Source organism: Equus caballus, chromosome 3, assembly GCF_041296265.1.
Source record: "Equus caballus isolate H_3958 breed thoroughbred chromosome 3, TB-T2T, whole genome shotgun sequence".
Taxonomy (NCBI): domain Eukaryota; kingdom Metazoa; phylum Chordata; class Mammalia; order Perissodactyla; family Equidae; genus Equus; species Equus caballus.
Window position 1 is genome coordinate 122,833,712 of NC_091686.1, and position 20,050 is coordinate 122,853,761.

A 20,050-nucleotide genomic window follows, 5' to 3' on the forward strand; every position below is an offset into this window, starting at 1 on the left:
AAAACGGACATCACATTCACTGAAAAATGTGGAAGTTTTAAAAAGTACACATACCCTCTGCTTCGTCCAAATTAATTTTCTGATATTTTTTTTTCCCAATCTTTGCAATAGATTCTTCTCTCTTTGAAAGCCGGGGATCCCTAGCATTTTTTCCATTTTCTCCTTTTATTTTAATAGAGTTAGACTTGCCTAGTGTTCTTTCCTCTCCCTGCATTAGAAGGAAAGTCAGAGTTCCACTCACATTTCAGAGACACGACAACACACAATCCACCAGTTACAGACAAAAAGGTCCTTAAAATATACATCGCACTGATAGGGACTTTATGCCCATCGCAATGACAGAGATTACAACACCAAGAGCATGGCAGCACAACCACCCCCACCCCCAGGGGAGAAGGCCGGCGACTCACAGGTTGGTGGGCGTGGATGCCAGAAAGGACCGTGAGAAGAACCGCCCGTGGGTGCAGGGCCAACCCGATCAGAGAGAGCCCACAGACAGGCTCGCCAGCAGGCTCACGGAGCCCGGCCAGCCCCCGCTGCCCCACGAGGAGCCAGGAAACCGCGTGCACAGGGCGGAGGGGAATTACCGTAGCCGAGTGGTTTCTGGAACTGGCATTTACAGCTATATTCTGTTTGACTGCTGCACTTTTCTGTTTATCTGTGGATACTGAACATAATGAGATAAGCTTTATAATTACACTGAATCACAAATCCATCCGAACATTTAACTATCATCCTGTTCATATTGTCTTTGAGAGCAAAGCTGTGGAGAAGCCAAAGGCATTAGCTATCCCTTATCTAATATGCACAAACAAGCTGAAATGCCCCACGTGGGACAAAACACAGGAAGGACCCCCTCTTCCACCCTCCGCGTCTTGCACCCGGGCGTGGGGGAGGCACGGTGGGGGCACTCCACAGTCACTGCGGAGCTCCTGAGGAGGGCTTTTCGGAAGCGTGGTGAATAAAAGCTCACTTCACATATGATTTGGCACAAATACGCCAGGCAGTGGAAGAGTCTCACATTTATTACATATTTTCAATTACGGCCCCTGCCCCAAGTCAGGGCCGCAGCTGGCCTCGGGGGCACTCGCAGCCCAAAGCCCAGTTCTGTGGCCCAGAACCGACTAGAGGAGTCACGGCACTCCTGCCTGTAAACAGCTCTACAAACACGCATGGGCACTGGCCCGCAACGCCAGCAGCAGACTCACCTGCACATGGACAGGCCAGAAGGTGCAACCTCGTCAGACCCGGGGGGTAGACGCCAGGAACCGCACCCCACTCAGCCGCTCCCCCACCCAGCTTGGTTACCAGGCCCAGAGAAGAGTGCACGGCATTCTCTAGAACTAAGGACGGCTCAGGAAGGCCTCTCCTCTGCAGCAGGGGGGAGGAGGAGCAGGCACTGGAGCCCAAGGGCAGAGGGACCAAGGGGCCTGGGTCACCCAAGGGGACAGACGAGTGACCCACACTATATTTCAGAGCTGAGCCATTCCTCAGAAATCACCGGGTCCACAGCCCTCACTGGGCCGAAGCTGGGAAAGGGAAGGGGCAGCCTGAAGTCGCCTCAGGCAGCCCCTTACAAACCCATCTCCTCCCAGATAATCAGTAGGTGGTTCCAGAAACCTCCCTCCAGAAGGCATGCTTCCTACTGCCCTCTGCCTGCAGGGGGCTGAGTGCTCCTGAGGAGGAGCGCAGGTCCCCAAGGCATTAGGGTGAGGTGCGAGGGACTTTACTGAGCCCCAGCTGTCACACTGCTGGCCCTGAAGCCAGGCACCAGGCTGTGGGGACACCAGCATTCCGAGGACAGGACTGTCGTGGCCGAGTCAGCATGTAGGAAAGGGTTCCCTACGCAAGGAGCAATGGGACCACCGATGCCACCCAGTCCACTGTCTCAGCTACAGCTGGGCCTGGCCAGGCAGTGATGCCACCAGGGGCCTGTGTCTCTCGTGCAGAGGGATTGTGAGGCCTCCCAGGAATACAGCACTCTAGTTAAAGCTCTCGACACATGGGCAGGATGGGAACTCGGAGCAATTCCTTGGTTGGGGGGGCTCGGCAGGGCTTGTCACCCCTTCTTACAGCTGAGAGGACAGCTCAGGGAGGTGCCACTGATCAGGAGGTGCATGGCTCCCAGAGTGAGGTCCCTGTGCTCCTGAGCCCAGGCCCTCCAGCCCACAGTCAGGGGCTGGACTAGTCTAGGACCCCTCAGATGCCCAGTCAGGGATGAACTCTGCCGTGGCTGGGGCATCGCTAGGCCCCATGAGACCAAGTGAGGCCATCTGTGGTATCACTCAGAGACCAGGGGCAACAGGGCCGGGGGCTCTCAGGAGGCAGAGTGAAGGGGCCTGCTCAAGCCAGAAGGTGGGGGAGCGCCAGGGCCTCACTCACCTTTCCCTCTGGAAGGGTCCCTCTCCTCCAAGATGACCCGCTGTCCGTCCAGACTCGAGATGGGGGCACCAAGGTCCAGTGGCTCTTTCTCTCCACTCTAGAGACAGAGATGGTGCACTGAGTAACTCACCCAAACCAGAAACTCCGGAATAGCTGTGCGTGGTCTAGCTGCTGACAGCAAGACAGTCTCAGGCTTGATGGAGTCACACACCAGATGACCCCGGGTCCTGTCACCTCAGCAGGGCTGCCTCAGAGGGCACTTCAGAGGTGCCCAGCCAACGTGCATGGGCCCAACAGGAAGGCCTTGGGGCTGGCCACAGACTCCTGACATGGAATAATGAGGATTCCAAGCACTGGCTGGTCTGCCAGGGAGGCTGGCGCTCTGAGGAATCCGTGTAGGCGGGCTGCTGCTGTCACTCAAGCGACAGCACTGGCCTGCAATTCACTGAATTGAAGACCCAGGTGTGAAAGAACAACACTGGATGAATGTTCAAACATCTCAGTTCACAAATTTCATGTTTTTAAATATTCAGTCAAGTGGCATGTCTCAACACTGCTCATAACCTGGATGAGATGAACCTGAAAACCCACCTCACTGACCCTCAAACACCATTAGAAGGCGAATGCTGAAAGCAAATTGTCCCCTTTGTAGACAAGGAAGCAGAGGTGGACAATCCTGGGAGTAGGTCTGAGGCCCAAGGGCAGCACCCTCGGATGCAGAACTCAGGCCCTGCCCTCTCCTCCTTGGGGAGACTATCTTGCTGTTCAGGGCACAACCACTGTTTAAGAAAAGAAATCTGAACTTGTGGCTTGGCTTCTCAAATTCCCTGTCAGTCAGGAGAACCATCAGAGTGACAAACGTCAAGGGAGAGTGACTGCCAACTCCCTGAAGGAGGGCCCATGGCCCCGCAGCTCCGGCTGAGTGAGGCCAGGTCCACGGCTGGCGGGGTCCTGCCTCGCTCACGACACTCCTGGCTTAGGTGGGCCACACATTCACTGACGAGGGTCAGCAGGGGGGTCCAAGGAAAGCAGGCCCGGCACAAGCCGTCCCACGAGAACTCTCCACAACCAACCGGCTCCCCACTCTCCCTGGCCGGGAACCCTGGGGCGGCCGGCTGCGCTTCCCGGGGAGGGCCTAGGCAGCCAGGAACACGGCTAACCAGGGCATGAGCCACCACCACCGGCCAGGCCTTCAGGACTGGAAGTCCCACAGCACCCTCACAAGTACATGACCACGACTAACCCCATTTTACAGTTGGGGAAACTGAGGCACAGGGAATTAAGCAATTGCTTAGCACCTCACAGAGTAAGAGCAGGGAGGTCCACATGGAACTCAGGCCGTGTCCGTCTCCAGCTGGCATATTCTGGACTCCAGAACAGTGGCCCTCCCTGCTGAGCTGAGGGACGGGGCTTCAGGTTACCCTTGATGTCTGTAAACAACTTGACATGGTCCTCTCGTTCACTTCAAAGCTCCTGAACAATTTTGGGGCCCGTTTCATAGAAAATTAAAATCCTAAAAATTCTTGAAATCATAGCTCTAATAAAGTTTATTTTCTAAAGAAGGAGAACACGAGGCAAACACTGTATCATAAATCACGACATTTCGAAGCAAACACATAGAACATGCTGGAACACAGCAGTGACTCCAGCATCAACGAGGTCTCAGTGATCTGAGCTTGCTGACCCAAGACATCACCCCGAAAACATTCCCTGGTTTCTGGGACAGGGACTCTGCTCTCGTCCAATACCTGTTTTCCTTCTGTCCCAGAGTGTTTTCTTCCTTAACCCGTTCACACAATAACCCAAAGGCCCCGTTTGGAAATGCCACAGGGATGTTTTCTTTCTTTCTTTATTTTAAATTATTTTATTGAGGTCATACTGGTTTATAACATTGTGTAATTTCAGCTGTACATTATTACATATCAGTTTCTGTACAGACTGCATCTTTTTTTTTTTTGAGGAAGATTAGCCCTGAGCTAACATCTGCCAATCCTCCTCTTTTTGCTGAGGAAGACTGGCCCTGAGCTAACATCCGTGCCCGTGTTCCTCCACTTTATATGTGGGATGCCTGCCACAGCATGGCGTGACAAGCAGTGCCATGTCCGCACCCAGGATCCAAACCGGCAAACCCCGGGTCACCAAAGCGGAACATGCACATTTAACCGCTGCCACAGGGCTGGTCCCCAGAAAGATGTTTTAAATCTACAAAGTGTCAGTGGGAATTAGGACATTTACACGAGAGTGTGCATTTAATAAGGCAGTCAGCAAAATGCCTGCCGATTGACTCGAGCACAGTGGGTCTTAGGTGACACCGGTACTCTGTTATCTGATCAGAATTGCAAATGGCAGCAATATTTCAGGGGTTTTTGACTTGTTTGTTTCTCATTTTGGTTTCCCTGCACCAAAACCACATCTCAAATATCAGCCCAGATCCTTTTGGGAATGACCAAGGTATAAACAACAAGCATTTCTACTCAGTAGCATGAGAAAGGCGGGGACAGAGGGACATGGCCCCACCCAGGGCCCGCCATGCGAGAAAGTGAAGACAGGTATGTGTCCACTGCTGACGCCGCAGCTCCGCTCTGTGGAGAAGCAGAGGCCAACGCGCCACAGCAGGCAGGCTGGAGCATGCAGGCCCCAGTCACTCACCAGCCTGGCCACCAGCTCACTCAGGTGCAGGCCATATTTGGCCACCACGGGCCGCAGCACTTCTGTGACGGGCTTGGTGGGCTTGGCCTTGAGTCCCACTGACCGATTAATTGGAACCAGATCCAGCCTATTTGGAGGGGGAGAAACATGAATATCTTTACTACAAATAAATGTCAGTTTTCACCTACATATCTGTCGCAAGAGCAGAACAGTGCAGCCCCCACGGATGGCCCTTAGCGCCTCGGCTTCACCCCACTCAGCCCGGGTCTGGCTGTGGAACCCCTTCTTCGGCACGAGAAGGCCTAAGGGGGCTTCTCTAAGGTTTCGTGTGGAGCTGAGCCAGGGCTGTCACCCAGGAAAGAGAAGACCCCTCTCCACAGGATGGCCAGCTCTGCCATCCAGTCTGACCGCCCCTGGGGTGCAGTCCTGCTGTGGCTATAGGGCAGGAGGGGAGAATGACCCTCTGGCCCCTTGGGCTCCCGGGCCTGTGTGCAGCTGCCGCCCCCCAGCCTCATGAGTAGGGTGTCGGTAGCCCTTTCTCAGCCCAGCGCGTAGCAGCTGCTATCTACTCAGTAAGCAGAGGCTGGCAGGGGTAGTCGTCCAGCAACCTCACAAACGTGGCAATTGCATTTTTCTTACCGAAACAAAGTACGTTTTTCTAGGCGCAGATCCCTAGACTCCAAGATGCTACTGTCTTGATGCAGCACCAGAGGCTTTGGAGTACATGAAAGGAACAAAGAGACCGACTCAGAGTGGGAGCCAGCGAGCACCCCCGACACGCTGCACAGCGCACAGCGGGGCACACAGCTGTGTGGAACAAAGGAGCAGCTTCAAAAATAGCCTGCCCAGCGGAGGCTGTGCTCTAAACAAACCACCATTAGCACGCAGAGGGCTCTGTGTGGCCTGACTCAACCCTCAGGACCAGCCTCTATCAAACACACTGTTTAGACAAGGAGCACAGAGCAGAGTCGACTGCAAGGGCCGAACACAGGCCAGGGCAACAGGCAGGTTCCCCTAGTGGGCGGTTCCCCCATGGGAGGGGCCCTGAGGGTCTTCCCAGTCCCATACCTTGTCCCCGCCCACCAGGAAGAGGTCCACAGCAGCCCCGTTGATGCCGTGTCGCTCACAGAGCCCGGAGAGGACCTCTTTGATGGACAGCCCCGCCTTGACGAGCACCACGCAGGACGTCCCGTCTGGGAGCTGGATACAGCAGTGCTTGGCGGCCTTGTCCCTCTCGGGTGCTGAGGTCCTGCAGGCCTCCGACTGGGGAGCAGGGAGACAGGCCATGGCACGGGCGTTACGGGGAAGTGTGCGGGCACCCGAAGAAGGGCATCGCAAGCTTGCCCGTGCTTAGGGAGGCCTGACAGTGTATCTCACTGTCCCACATTCAGCGCCGTAAATGCAAAAATGTTACAATAAATCTACACAGTGTACCACGCACAAAAGCCCACTGAGTTGTTGAGACTTCTGAGTTAACACAGGAGGCAACTGTCCTTCTCTCAACTATGGGCACTGTACAGTCTTGCGCCACTTAACACTTCGGCCAACAGTGGACCGAGTATGAACGGTGGACCCATAGAGATTAGAACCATGTAGCCTAGGTGTGTAGGAGCCTCTACTGTCTAGATTTGCGTAAGGACGCTCTGTGATGTTCACACAATGACAAAATCGCCCACCGACACAGCACTCAGAACGTATCCCAGTGGTTAAGCGACACACGACTGTAATCACAACCTTATCCTCCAATCTCTTAATCTACACATTTATACGGGCCAGACTTAACTCGCTTTCCCTCGCAGAATAGGATGGGCCCTTCATGTTGTTGTTTTCGGGAGTCTGGTCTGGCCTCCCCGACCCGGAAGCAGGCAGCCATTCTGTGGAGCCCACTGAAGCCACTCAGTGACCATGGGCTGCCTTCACCCACCTCTCATGTCTGCGGGACTGAGGACCCACGGGGCAGACTGATCACACGCTGAGGGGCCCAAGGCCCAACCTGGTATGGGAGGACCTTGGCTGGTTCTCTTGCTGCTCCTTGTCATCTTTCCGGCTTTTCCCACCTGACCTCCCAGGACCAGAGGCCTCTCCGAGAGGAATGGACTTATGGATAGAAAGTCACCTGCATAGAGGCAGGCAACTATGCCCTGAGGGGCTACCAGGAGATTCTGAGAAGCTGGTGAAGGGCAGGCGGGGCTGTAAGGGGCACAGTGGGAGCTTCGCCTCAGGCCTCCTTTGGCTGCTGGCCGAGGACCTGTCATTTCTGCCCAGACAATGCTAAGTCCCTCTGCCTGGGCAAGGACGTGGCCCAGTTCCTCCGCCCGCCTCCCCCAAGGACTCTCAGCTAGGGCTGCCGTGCTGAGGCGACACAGCTGCAGGAAGGGGCTGAGGGTGGTCTGGAGCACGGGGATTGAGCCTTTTCAGATCAGCAGCATTGGTGATTCGACTGCCTGCATTACGCATGGACTGAGGCAGGAGCTCAGGAAACTGCTCTTTAGCATGTCGCCCAGCACCAGGACCCACGCTCAGATACAGAGGCTCCTAAGTGGGCAGCGTGTGGGCCCTGCCTGTGGCAGTGCACCCTGCAGCCAACTTCTAGGTGTCTCCTGGGATGCCTCCTCTGGGTCTCTGAGTCACAATACCATTTCCTCACTAGAAACAGCCCCTACAGATATCCTTCTAATGGACAACTTGCCTTGTTATTGCTTCAGCATCACTATCTCCTCCTGACAGTCTGAAAATCTCTTTCACCCAAATGTTATTCCAGAAAACCACTTTGCAGGTGGGAGACTAATTACAAAATGACCTCAACTATCCCCTGCCCACAGACACAGTGCAAGAATAAAAGTCCTTTGTTTTAAGCCACGGGTTTGGGGTGGTTTGTTAAGCAGCAATAGCTGATACATGGCAACCCTTACAGCTTTAACTGTTGTTTGGTATAAGTGAAGAAGAAATAATATTCTACATTAACTGCTGCTTGACAATTTCAAGCAACTAGGATGCTGGCAACAACAAGGTTTTCCAAAACCTTGGTATCAGACAAGAGCTGACAAGCTGGTAGGTCCTGCCTAGTGCCTCCCTGCTCTGCTCACTAATTGGAAATGGCTCCAGAACAAGAAAGCAGACAATCAGATTAGCAGAGTGTGAGAAGAGAGCACAGAGTGAGACGAGATGCAGGTCGCCGCCGCTGCGGCCAGGGCCTGGTGGGAGGAGCCCCCTCATCCAGTCCCACTGCAGAAGCAGGCGCTGGGGTGTCTGAGTTAAGGGGCATTCAGATGCTGAGACAAGGACAAAGCATCAGGCTGTCAGGGGGAGTGCAAAACAACGGGAACTGAATGAGAACAAAAAGAGGTCAAAAATAAATCCAGAAACACTTTTAGTACTCAAGGAACACACCTCCCCCATCTCTCAAAGGGTTCCTTGCCTGTCTGTCCCAGGAACCCAGGGCTGGGGAGGGCCTGGCCATGCCCCGTGCCCCGTGGGACTAGACACGGACACGGGCTCCACGAGTCAGCTGTGGCCTTTGGGACAAGGGGCAGGCAGTGACTTACCAGGTCCAGGCTCCCCGCAGAGGACACGGAGCCCTGTGACTCCCTGCGGCCCAGGCCTCCGTTGGCATGCAGGGGGTCTTGAGGGAGGAAACACAATGACAGAAAATCAAACAGCCAGCTTCCCTTTTCCTCACTTAATACAGAAACTCCACTTATTTGGTCATATTTCCCAACCTCCACCCCTTTAGGCTGAACAGACGTATGGGAAGGACAGAAGCCGGACATGGAAAAGCCCTTCGGAGGCACCACCTCGCCTCACCGAGACAGTCAGAAGTGGCTGCTCAGCACGCAGCTGGAGCCCAGGAGCCAAGGCCACAGAGACGTTGCTCTCTGGTCTGTCCTGGGCCACCGCCGCCCCCCGCGTGCCTGCTGTCTCACAGCAGGTCAAAGTGCAAGTAAGTGCTCCTGAGGCAGGACCTCCCTTCCCTTCATCTGATCTGGAATTTTCATCTCGCCACGCGGCTGCTGGCCCTCCCTGGAAACTGTCCCCTGTGGACAGCAGTGAGCATCCAGCGGTTACTGAGCCTCAGCAGCTGCCCTTTCACATCTTCCTGCCGAGTCCCAACGCGCACTGACAATCCCACCACCCGCGGTCACCGACTGAGCTGACCGCAGTCCGAGGCTAATCTCAAGATCATGAGACTCTGATGCAGAAAGGTCCGTTTACAACACCATCTACTCCCCAGTCAGGCTGCTGCGCAGGGGCCCTGGGGCCACCGAGGGGGTGTCATAACACACCCCATCCCAGGTCCCACTGACCTCCAGAACCACTGGCCCACCTTCTAAAAGCAATTCCCACGCAACCAAGCCAGAGTTCCTAGGGAACGCCCTGGAATCAGGATTGAGGATCGAAAGCCCTTTCCAGATGGCTCTCTAAAGATCTGCCAAGTATGGGGACCCCAGCCTCCTGGGGTCTTGCTCACGGGGACAGACTGTATGAGGTGATCACTCTCCCATCTCCCGGTGCCGCAGTCAATAACCCTGCTCCCGTCCCTGCGCGGTCTCTCACTAAGTGAGCTCTGCAACTCTGCCTTTCCTTTTGAAAGAACACCTGCGTCAGTTGTCCGCAGCATGACCCCGGAGCGTGGGGCCACTGACACCAGGCCCAGAGCCTTCCTAAGCCGCTGTCTGTAAAATGGGCATGAAAAGACCTACTTTGCAGGCTGCTCTGAAGAGGAGATGAAATATACACTATCTAAACCACTCGGCACAGCACAGGCCACGTCTGGGGAGCTGCTCCTGCCCCCTCCTTCCTCCCTCAGGTGCTTCCTGCCTGTGCGCTCTCCATGAGGGTCACTGCCCAATTTAAACTTGTGGTCCACAGGCCTGGAGCTTTCAGGAAAATAATCCCTGTCTTGAAAATCTCTAGAGAAGAAAATCCTTCTAAACCCTTCCCCCTTATGCTTTTCAGTGCCTGGTATACACGCTTCCATCTTTCTCTGCCTTATCTGAAGGCTGTTCTGTTCCCTTTGAGCCGCCTCCCAGCAGCCGGCACCCATCTGAGCTGGTGTCAGCAGCTGGCAAAGGATCCCTGGGGCCCTTAATCCGGGCTCCGGGGATGAGCCTGTCCCTCTCACACTATCTTCTCACTTACATATGAGAAAAAGACCAAGGAAAAAAATATGTAGAACGACTGACCTTTAAGATTTACAATAATAAAAAATTGTAATTTTGAAAATGCTTGAGACCCAAACTGAGCTGTTATATTTTCAAAAGAAAAAAATTACAAAGGCTCATGTATTCCTAACATACCTAGAGAAAAGCCTAGGCAGAAAAACAAGAGGCTGTCTGGGTGGACAGATGGCAGGACACTTCTTCTTTTTACTTGGTTGTATTTTCCATATTTTCTACCAAGAGTACCTACGAGTGCTGGAGCAAGAAGCGTGGAGGAGAGCAGCAGACGCTCGGTCTCCTGCAGGCCCTGTGGGAATGCTCCCTCCCCACTTTTTCAGAAGACCCTACAGCCACCCTGCTCTGCACTGGCTGGCCTGCCCCTACAGGCTACGCTCACAAACACAGCACTCCATTTCCCCACTAGGTCCCCGAAGCGTCCTCACGCCACCCTGCCCTGGAGGACTGCAGCCTCGGCCAGGCTCCCAGCCCGCCCCATCCGCAAGCCGCTCACCATTTGGATGGTCGCTGTGGTCCTTCTTCTTCTGGGACCGCCCAGTGCTCCTGGTCCTTGACCAAGAGAAGAAGGCTCCTTTTCGTTTCTTCTCACTGTCCTCATCCCCCAGTTCTTCATTCAGGGATCTTCCTGATTTTGATTTTCCACTCAACTGTCATCAGATAGAAAATGTTGGTAAAATAATGTGAAGTTATTAACATTACATTAACCGCAAAAGGAAGTTGAGGTAAGATGTGAAGGTAAACACTCTATGGGATGGCACAGATCCTACAAGGCCGGAGGGCGCAGCCCTGACAGCAGCGGGACATCCCCCCCCAGGTAGAGCCCCAGCTTAAGACACGTCCTAGAAGGTCAGAGTCCCACAGCGCCTTTTGCTCACGGTGAGCGAGAGGATAAACTGACTCAGGCGCTTGTTTTCCTTTCCTGTAGATAGCTTTCCTCTGGTGAGACGAGCACACGGGGCTGAGCACCTTTTTTGGCGTGGACACGTTGGAGTGGTCTGAGCTGATGCTGTGCTTGGAGGCCGGGCTGCTGGGGACCTGCTGCGAGTCAGGGAGAGAGCGGCCTTCCACCTCCGCCAGGATGCATTCTTGGTACAGCTGGGACTTCAGAAAGCGAGTGTAGCTATCAAACTTCATCAGATTGAAAATCTGAAGAGTAAGTGCAACACAGCTTAGTTACTGAAGTAGCTAGAATCCTCAGCCCTGAAGGTGCAAGGTTGCGTGGGGGACCGCAGACACCAAGTGGTCCTATTCTGAAAGGACATCATTTCAGCACCCCCAGCCCCGCCCCAGAGCGCTCAGAATCAGTTCCCAGTGTGCCTTTACATCCAAATGCTCTTTTTCATGACACACCAGCTTTTCAATTATCACACTGAGAATCAGCAAATTCCAACAACGTCTATAAAGCCAGCACCACAGTAGACTCAGGACAGCCAACACGCAATCTTGGAGAATCTTTACTTCGTTAAATAAGAATGAAACCAAAAGCAACTGAAAATCTAAAGGAAGTGAGAACTGCCTTGAAAATACCTTCCTCTGTTTTGTTTTTTTCACATTATTCCTACGACTTAGCAACAGAAGGAATCTCTGAGAAGGCCAGTGGGACACATGCTCTAAATAACATCAGCTCCAATGCACACTTTTTATCACAGGATGTCCCCAAATCGAAAAAAATCCAAACATCTATCTCTGTCAGCACCCGTGGGTCTGAGAGGTCACACAGGCGCGTATATAAAAGTGCAGACAGACAGGTGGAAGGGGCCAGGTCTTCCTGGTTCACAGCCCAACTGCAGTCCTCAGGCTCCACCTGCCTTGCTCTGAGACCGAAGCCCAGTGGGTAAGACGGGCTGCCTTTTACCCGCCTCTATGCTGACCAGCAACTCTCCTCCCCATCTGGCGGCCTGCTTGGGAGCATGCTCTCTCAGATGTGAGTCCCCTACTCCATGCCCTGGCTAGGAGTCCCTGTGGGAAACTGAGGCACAGACAGTCACCTGGAGCTGCTGCTCCTTGAACATGTCGGGGTGAGGGGCGCTGAGAATGTCATCTGCCAGCTGGGCCTGGCTGTCAATGTTGACTGGAGTGGTGGCTTTGCTGCACAGGAACTTACTGAAAATTTCACGGGCCCTGTAGGAAAGCTGACAGAACATGTGAATGAGCAGGACACGCAGACCACAGGCTCCTGCCACGTGCGCATTTTCTGCTTGGTTCACTGCTGTATTCCAAATGCCTGACACAGTTCCAGGCACTGGAGATACATTTTCTCAGGGCCCCATAAATATTTCTTGCTTGAATAAATAAATAAAAGTATGAGCTTGTATGAAACTTTCTGCTGAATCAGCTCCTCCCTCATTTTTTCAGTGGGCAATTTAAATGTTTCAAAGACTCCGGGCAAACCTGCCGCCACAGGGGCCTGTGTGCGCAGTGTCCACGTGTGCTGCTTTATGCAACATCGTTTTAGTAAGGTGGGAACTCAGTTCGTGCCGTGCAGAGCGTGACAGGCTGATGAGAGGCCTTGCCTGTGATGGGGGGGGTGGGCCAAAGGCTGCCTTTGAGCAGATCATGGACCGGGACCATGCCAGGGGCTTGTTTGCCCCTCAGGTGCAGCACATGAGGTGGAGCTGTACAAATGGATATTCTTAGGATGCTCTTCTGCCCTGGATTTTCTCTTTTTTTCTTTTTTTGCTGAGGAAGATTAGCCCTGAGCTAACATTTGTGCCAATCTTCACTGCCACAGCACGGCTGATGAGTGGTGTAGGTCTGCGCCTGGGATCCAAATCCACGAACCCAGGTCGCCAAAGCAGAGCACGCCAAACTTAACCACTACACCACTGGGCCAGCCCCTGGATTTTCTTTTAAATTACTCTTTCCATACACTGAGTGGCAGCATGTCTGCTGATGAAAGTTTTACTGCAAAATGCATTTATGCAAATATGTTTAGGCAAAATTAAATATTACATATATTAAGAAATTTACTCTGAAAAAGAAATGTTTTTTTAAATAACGTGAACTATTTTCACGTGGACCTTTCAGACTGTGCCAGATGTTACCCCACGGTGAAATCATCCTCTCTAACCATCCCACTTCTGAGGCGGGAAGACACTTACCTCTTTTTTGTCGTGTGCAGGCACATGATTAAAATATTCACAGGCCTGCCAGAATAAAATGTTTTCTTCACTGAATTCTTTCCTTAGAAAATCCTAAGAAAAACATGGTCAATTAACCTTCACACAATGGTCAAGAAAAGATACATCACTGGTTACTACGGGACCTGCCCTCCTCTTGAGGTTGGACTGTTTCTTCATTCCTGTTTTTTCCTTATTTTTACCTTTCACAGGGGGTTATAAGCACCTCTCCAGAATTTCCTGGAGGGCCGTGAAAGATAAACTTAAAAGCTGCCTACACTTTAAGGACCACCTCGGGGTTCACAGCTGTTTTCTTAAGAGCTGAACATCCCTTTCTAATAGCTGGACTTGGCATTTACAAGAAGCTCCAATGCTCCTGGCGGCAGAGAGCTTTCCGGCAGAGAGCCAAGCCCGGAGTGAGCTGAGGCTCCCCTGACCCCCTGAGCCCCGAGTGCGAGGAGCAGGTATAGGAGGAAGAGACATCTACGGTGGAGCTGCTCAGGGCTTGCGTGGTGACCCACGACCCCACTGTCCTCACAGCCTGAGCCGAGGCCTGGGCAATGAAGCTTGCTCAAGGAGCCCCGTGTGGGGTACAGACAGCCTCCGGGCCCCGCTGTCCCACCCTACTCACAGAGAAGTATCGAACACCAAGAGGATCCTGCAGAAGACGCTCAAACGACACAGCCCAGCTGGCAACCCTCCTCTCACGCAGGCGCCTGCAGCTCTGCACACTGGGGAGGCTGGCATTGCTGCTCAGACTGTGGTTGCTCACGCAGTCCTTCAGGTCGGCACCGTTCAGCTCTGCAGGGACCAGCACAGACCTCACTTCCATGTGTGTCCTCCACTCCTGCCCAGCAGTGCTCAGCCCGGCCTTGCAGAGGCGACCAGGCTCTCACCAAGGTGTCCTCCCCAAAACATGCATTCTGTCCACAAAATGCACTAAGTGCCTGCAAAGTGCCCAGCTGTTGTAGGTACAGAGGACAGAGTATGGAACAAGACTAAACCCCATCCTCATGCAGTCACAGGCACACGTGCAGAGCAGTAAGAACGGATGACTACGACCACACACGACAAGGATGCTCATCACAAATCCACTGCTGAGCAGAAGTCGAGCATGCAACCAGTGCTCCTGAGCGATTCCATCTGTGAGATTCGGGGAGGTGTTGGAAGTCAGGGCCGGGGCACCCATGGGGTGGGCAGAGGGGGGCTCCAGGACCTAGGGACACTGCTCTCCACCTTGATGGGAATATCCACCACGTGAGACTCACACTTGTACACTTCTCTGCATGTGGGCTACTCTCCATACAAAATGTTTAGGCATCATGTCCAAAAGGGAGTATTTAAGCAAACACGTTAGTGTGACAAGTCGCGTCCAGGCCACCCCAATGTGGAAAACATTACACGTACCCTAGGAGGTCTGTTCCTGAGCTGTCCACAAAACCACACTAAATAGCCTTGTTCCTGTTGTCTTTAAGGTAAGCTCTGGAATAAACCGTTTCCCTCCACAAAGAGAAGGGGAGGCGCTGGGGAAAGCCCATGTCACCCTGCCCACCAGGCATGAACAGTGCCGTGATCCCCCAGGCCCCGCGTGGGCAGCCAGGCCAGTGAGACCTGAGAGTGAGGGGCACAGGCCAGCCGAGGGCAGCAGCAGTGACACATTCTGCCATGAACATCCCCCTTGTGGAGAAGTCCCACCCGGGGCTGTTCTCTCCCCTGGTCCTAAAATGAAGAAGACCTCGGGCCAAGCCACAGCCTGCTGACCACAGACAACACGGGACAGGGGAATCACCACACCTGTGTGGGCGGGAGGCTGTGGGTCTGGCCCGACACCACGGCTTTGGGGAGCAAAGCCAGCTCAGGAAATATTATTCGTCATAATGCTCTCATGTCACTCTTCCATCTGTCCCACTGCCCGCTGTGCCCAGTCACTTGTGCTTGATAGGCCACCTGGGCTGGTCGTGGTGAGGAGCCAAGTGGACGAGTTAACTGGCTCAGCTCTAGGCCGACCATTTAAAATGCGCCCTATCAGTGCTGAGGGGCCAGCGGTGGGAGGAGGCGGTAAGGGGAGTCAGTGCAGCAGGATAAATCCCTGATGGGGCTGAGGCGACGCCAACCTTTCCACTAGCCCTCGTCCACAGACATGCTGAGAACTGTGGGCAGAGGCCATGGCACAGACCCCATGAGTCTAGAGAGAGGGAACTTTTAGGGGCCGAGAAAGCAAAGCCAGGAATGATCAAAGTGGATCTGTATGGTAATTAAAATCCACTTTGGGCAGAAACACTTCAAAGCTCAAAACGTATTTAGGTTAGGAAAGAAAAGAAAAATAGAAAGTCAAAGGGTAATCAAATAAACTGCTAGAGAAAAAAATCAAAATAAAATTCAGAAGGTATATAAGATCAGAGAAGGACAATTTTAACTTTCTTTGAGGCTCCTGAGAATCCCCCCTGCTGTATCTGTTATTTTGAGCTGAATTCCCATGACAGAATCTGCCCCCAGTGCTCACTGCAGGCGGAAGGGAAGGCTCTGACTCTGAGCTCAGCCGGGACGCACAGCTCGCCACAAACACATGCCACTGCTGAGCACCTACAGCGGCACGGCCAGCGGGCAAGCGGCGGGACGAGGTCCGTGTGAGGCTCCCGGAGAACTCAGCAGCTCTGCGTCATGCAGAAGGAACCATCTAGGAACGCCTTGCTTAAGAATCCCAACATCCAACACTCCCATGTGAAGCTCCCTTTGACGTGGATGCGATGTAGGGGACACAGTCGTCTGTGCACCCACACATGCACGCACTCTCTCTCTGGGCCTGGGGTCCTGGAGGAGGCCCAGCTCTTTAGGTTGGATTTGTGTCCAGTAACTAGAGCATTGAGGGCTAACCACCAGATGTTAATTCTCTCTGAATTAACTCGTAATTCCAATGGACTTCCCAATAAATGCTTTATTAGAACTAAACACGCTGAGTGTAAAAGTTCCCACAGAAAACTAAACACGAAATGCTGCAAAAACAAAACAAAACAGAGCAACGAGGCGGGGCCAGTCGCACCTAACATTACACCACAGCCCAAATGCACGTCCTAAACAGCTGGGTCGATGGTGCTGGTGGGTGCAGAAACAGACGCCCCACTGGGACTGAACACAAATGGGGTACTCAATAAGTGGGAGAGGGGCAACTGGACAACCATCTGAAAAACAAACTGGAGCCCTTCCAAGACACGCTGAAATAAATTCCACATGGAGGAAAGATATAAACGTAAAAAATGAAAGTAGAGAAATACTAGAAAAAAGCATGGGATAATTTTTGGAAATATCTGAGTGAGGAGAGCCAGAAGACACAAGTCCAGAGCCATAAAAGACAATATTGACATAACAGACGACGCATTTAGAATCTCTGGATGTGTGACCAGAGTGTGGTTCCAGAGGCGGGTTGCGAAAGGGGCGAAGGGGTCAGAAGGTACAGACACCCAGTTGCAGGAGAAGGAAGTGCTGGGGACGGCGTATCCAGCTAGGCAGCGACAGTTAGTAACACTGTGCTGTGTACTTGAAAGCGCTGAGAAAGGAGCTCTTAAAAGTTCTCACAAGGAAAAAACTTCTGTAACTATGTTTGGTGACAGATTTTAACTAGACCGACTGTGATCACTGCACAGCACAGACAAACACCAAACCATTATGCTGTCCACCTGAGGCTGACACATCGCGCGTCAACTATACCTCAGTAAAATCAACAAAATGAAATCTCTGTATGTAAAAAACACCATAGGTTAAGTCAAAAGACAAATGGGAAACTGTGGGAAAATATATGTAACACACTACACAAAGAACTAACCTTGTTTTTTAAGAGCACATATACATCAATAAGAAAAAGATGAACCAAGCAAAGAAGAATATGGACAGTCACTAAGTGGGGGCTTGAAAGGGCTCCTAACCACATGGAGACTTGTTCGGCTTCATCTACAATGAGCTAAAGGTGAACTCAAACCATGAGCCACTTTGCACCTCCCTAACTGGCCAATAGCACAAGCAGTAGGGTCTGAGCAAAGAGGTGCTCTCCTGCTACATTTTGTTAATAAATGAGGTGGTCCTCACAAAATGAAATAATCTATTTTTTAAACACTCTATAAAGTATAAGCACCAAAACATTCTTTACCCAGCTTTTTATCCTTGAGGCAATACAGGCTGAACTGAGAGATGAACAGAAGTTGACCTTAGGGAAGTAAGAAAAGCCTTTTGTAGAGGGACAAGCAGACGCAAAGGCCCTGTGGCAGAAGAAACACGGCTCATGGCCGTGGCTGGGCCTTGGGGGCTACGTGCGGAGGAACAGGAGAGAGAAACAACAGAATGTTAAGAACAGACTTTCATGCTTCACAGGTCCTTTGGCTGCATGTAGAGGGAGGTCCTGAGCTCTGCCCAGGCGAAGGCCCAGCTGAGGTGCTGGTGGCCTGGTTCCTGAGGGCAGGGGAGGCAAAGAAGACTGATCACAACCCGCAGCAGAGCAGCTGAGCCCCACCAAGGGGGTTGCAGCTTTTACTTCTCAAATAAAGGCATTTGGATTCCAACAATGCAACAAGCAGAGGGATTTAGAGTGTCTGCCTCCCTTGCCACCAGCGCAGGTAGGGCCACAAGGAGGCGAGACTGTCGGCTCTGCCTCCTCCCTCCCAGCCAGCCGGCTGCTCCTCAGCACTTCCCACCTCCAACCTACTTCCTCATCTATGGCGGTGCCTCAACGTGTGGTTCTTGGATCTTCCCCCAGCGCAGGGCTGAGGGGTGCTATGTATTTCCAGAATGAATGAATGCTGATTGAATATAAATTTTAAGTGAAAGATGACCCATCTATTGACTAAACTCATCTTTATAAGACTTGGCAAGTACTAATTATTTTTTAAGATTCACAAATCAACAACTGACACTGTAAAAGTCTAATCAAGAAAGAAACTTTAAAATTAAAAAAAGAAACTACTGCCCCCACAGCATGTGATGCTCCATTGTGTCAGAGGACCATCAGCATGCTTTGAGGTCTGCATTTACTGATTCCTTGGAGCATGCTCATTCTTGCCTTGGGGTCTTAGGGGTACTGACATCATGCCCAAAAAGATGCATGCCATGGGACTGGCACCGTGGCCCAGTGGTTAAGTTCATGTGCTCCACTTCGGTGGCCCAGGGTTTCGCCGGTTCAGATCCTGGGCGCAGACATGGCACCGCTAATCAAGCCATGCTGAGGTGGCATCCCACATGCCACAACTAGAAGGACCCACAACTACAATATACAACTATGTACTAGGGAGCTTTGGGGAGAAGAAGGAAACAAAAAAAAACGATGATTAGCAAAAGATGTTAGCTCAGGTGCCAATCTTTAAAAAAAAAAAAAAGACGTATGCCAGGCCTAAGAAGGCACAGGCTTGAGGGTGCGGGTAACACAGAGACTTAGCTCAAGGGGCAGAGGGACAGTGGGATAGCAGGGAGCAGAACTCTGATGGCTGCATGCACACAGACCCTCTCCCTGGCCAGCTGGGCTCAGTGGAGACACTCAGGAAATAAAGGGAAGAGTTACTTTAGCTGAAAACCCCACCTCCACTGAGGGGACGCAGGTCCTGGGATCCTTGCTTTCATTTGATCCCAGACTCTGGGAAGAGTTAGCTTGCCGCTGGCTGCCCGCACCGCAGGAGGTAAAGGCAGCGGCTCCTTCCCACAGTCTGCTTTTGTTTCCTCCCAGAATGGCACCCACGCTGTTTCATTTCTGACTGAACTGGCCCCCTCCCAGTGCCTGCTTGCTGGGCCTCAGGTCCAGCACCAGGGAGCTCAGAGAGTGAACAGCAGAGAGAATGACCTGAAGGAGCCTCTCTGGGCTAGGGCGTGGGGGAGCACAGGCCTTGCTATCCAAGTCCGCAGACTGGGGCCATTTTACTCCACATGCTTCAAAGTGGGAAAATTAGAGACAACTCCTGGCTACATGAAGCCTGTCAACACAGGGTTCCTTTAATCACAGATCTGGTGAATTTTTGTGACGGTTTGCTCTTGCAGAAGGACGTAGCATGTCAGCGGTGGGTGCAGAGCCCCCTGGGAGAGAGGTTAAAGCTGAAGCTGCTCACATGCGTTACAAAATCTTAGCCCCTTCCGTGTGTTCTCAACACACACGGAAAGTCTCCTCATCTTTGATATCATTTTCAAATTCTGAATTTCCTAATTCACACCATCTTTAAACCCCTTGCTAAGTGTTCTTGACACACGGAAAACAGTGCACATTTACGGAAGGATTGACTTCCACTCTGAAATGAAATTCCTTCAAATGCCAGGATTCCTACGTCAACTCCAAGGCCAGAGCAGAGAGGCATCCAGTCTGTCTAACTCACTGCCTGATGCTCTCCCAGGTGTCAGGTGTTGGGTAAAGCACACACTGGTGCTCTAAGCAAAGAAAACACGTCCATGGAAGACACCCACATCCCGCGCTGTAGCATCACTTTAGAGCACATCTCCTGGGTTTTGGTGTCACTGTTATGAGGGTTTTTTTTTCTTTCAACTGACCACTCTGAGTCAAAAAAAATGCTTTCCTGGTAAGAAAGTTTTTAAAGAATATTTCAGATTTGCTGAAAACTGGAAAAGCCACGGTCTTTATTTTGGTTGGACAAACACGTAGGTCACATTTCACAAACAATTTTAATATGCCTTAGTATTAAAGTTTTATAGATAATTCTGTTCACCAGGCTTTAGCCCAGCACTATCTCACCAGAATCT

At 52.3% G+C, this 20,050-nt stretch overlaps 1 protein-coding gene across 8 annotated transcripts in view; it reads right to left on the minus strand.

Moving 5' to 3' along the window:
- Nucleotides 1-20,050, minus strand: part of RGS12 (regulator of G protein signaling 12) — a 132,937-nt gene that overhangs the window by 11,925 nt on the left and 100,962 nt on the right. For 6 of the 8 annotated variants that reach the window (XM_023638459.2, XM_070262823.1, XM_070262826.1 and 3 more), the window contains 12 exons: nt 13,959-14,128; nt 13,310-13,402; nt 12,197-12,340; nt 11,175-11,354; nt 10,702-10,855; nt 8,577-8,653; nt 6,100-6,294; nt 5,671-5,744; nt 5,032-5,158; nt 2,383-2,479; nt 588-667; nt 55-208 (listed from right to left, as the gene is read on the minus strand). In XM_023638459.2, coding sequence (XP_023494227.2) covers nt 55-208; nt 588-667; nt 2,383-2,479; nt 5,032-5,158; nt 5,671-5,744; nt 6,100-6,294; nt 8,577-8,653; nt 10,702-10,855; nt 11,175-11,354; nt 12,197-12,340; nt 13,310-13,402; nt 13,959-14,128 — 1,545 coding nt within the window. The remainder of the gene's footprint in view (nt 1-54; nt 209-587; nt 668-2,382; nt 2,480-5,031; nt 5,159-5,670; nt 5,745-6,099; nt 6,295-8,576; nt 8,654-10,701; nt 10,856-11,174; nt 11,355-12,196; nt 12,341-13,309; nt 13,403-13,958; nt 14,129-20,050) is intronic. The other 2 variants (XR_011437271.1, XM_023638460.2) reach the window with 1 other exon arrangement.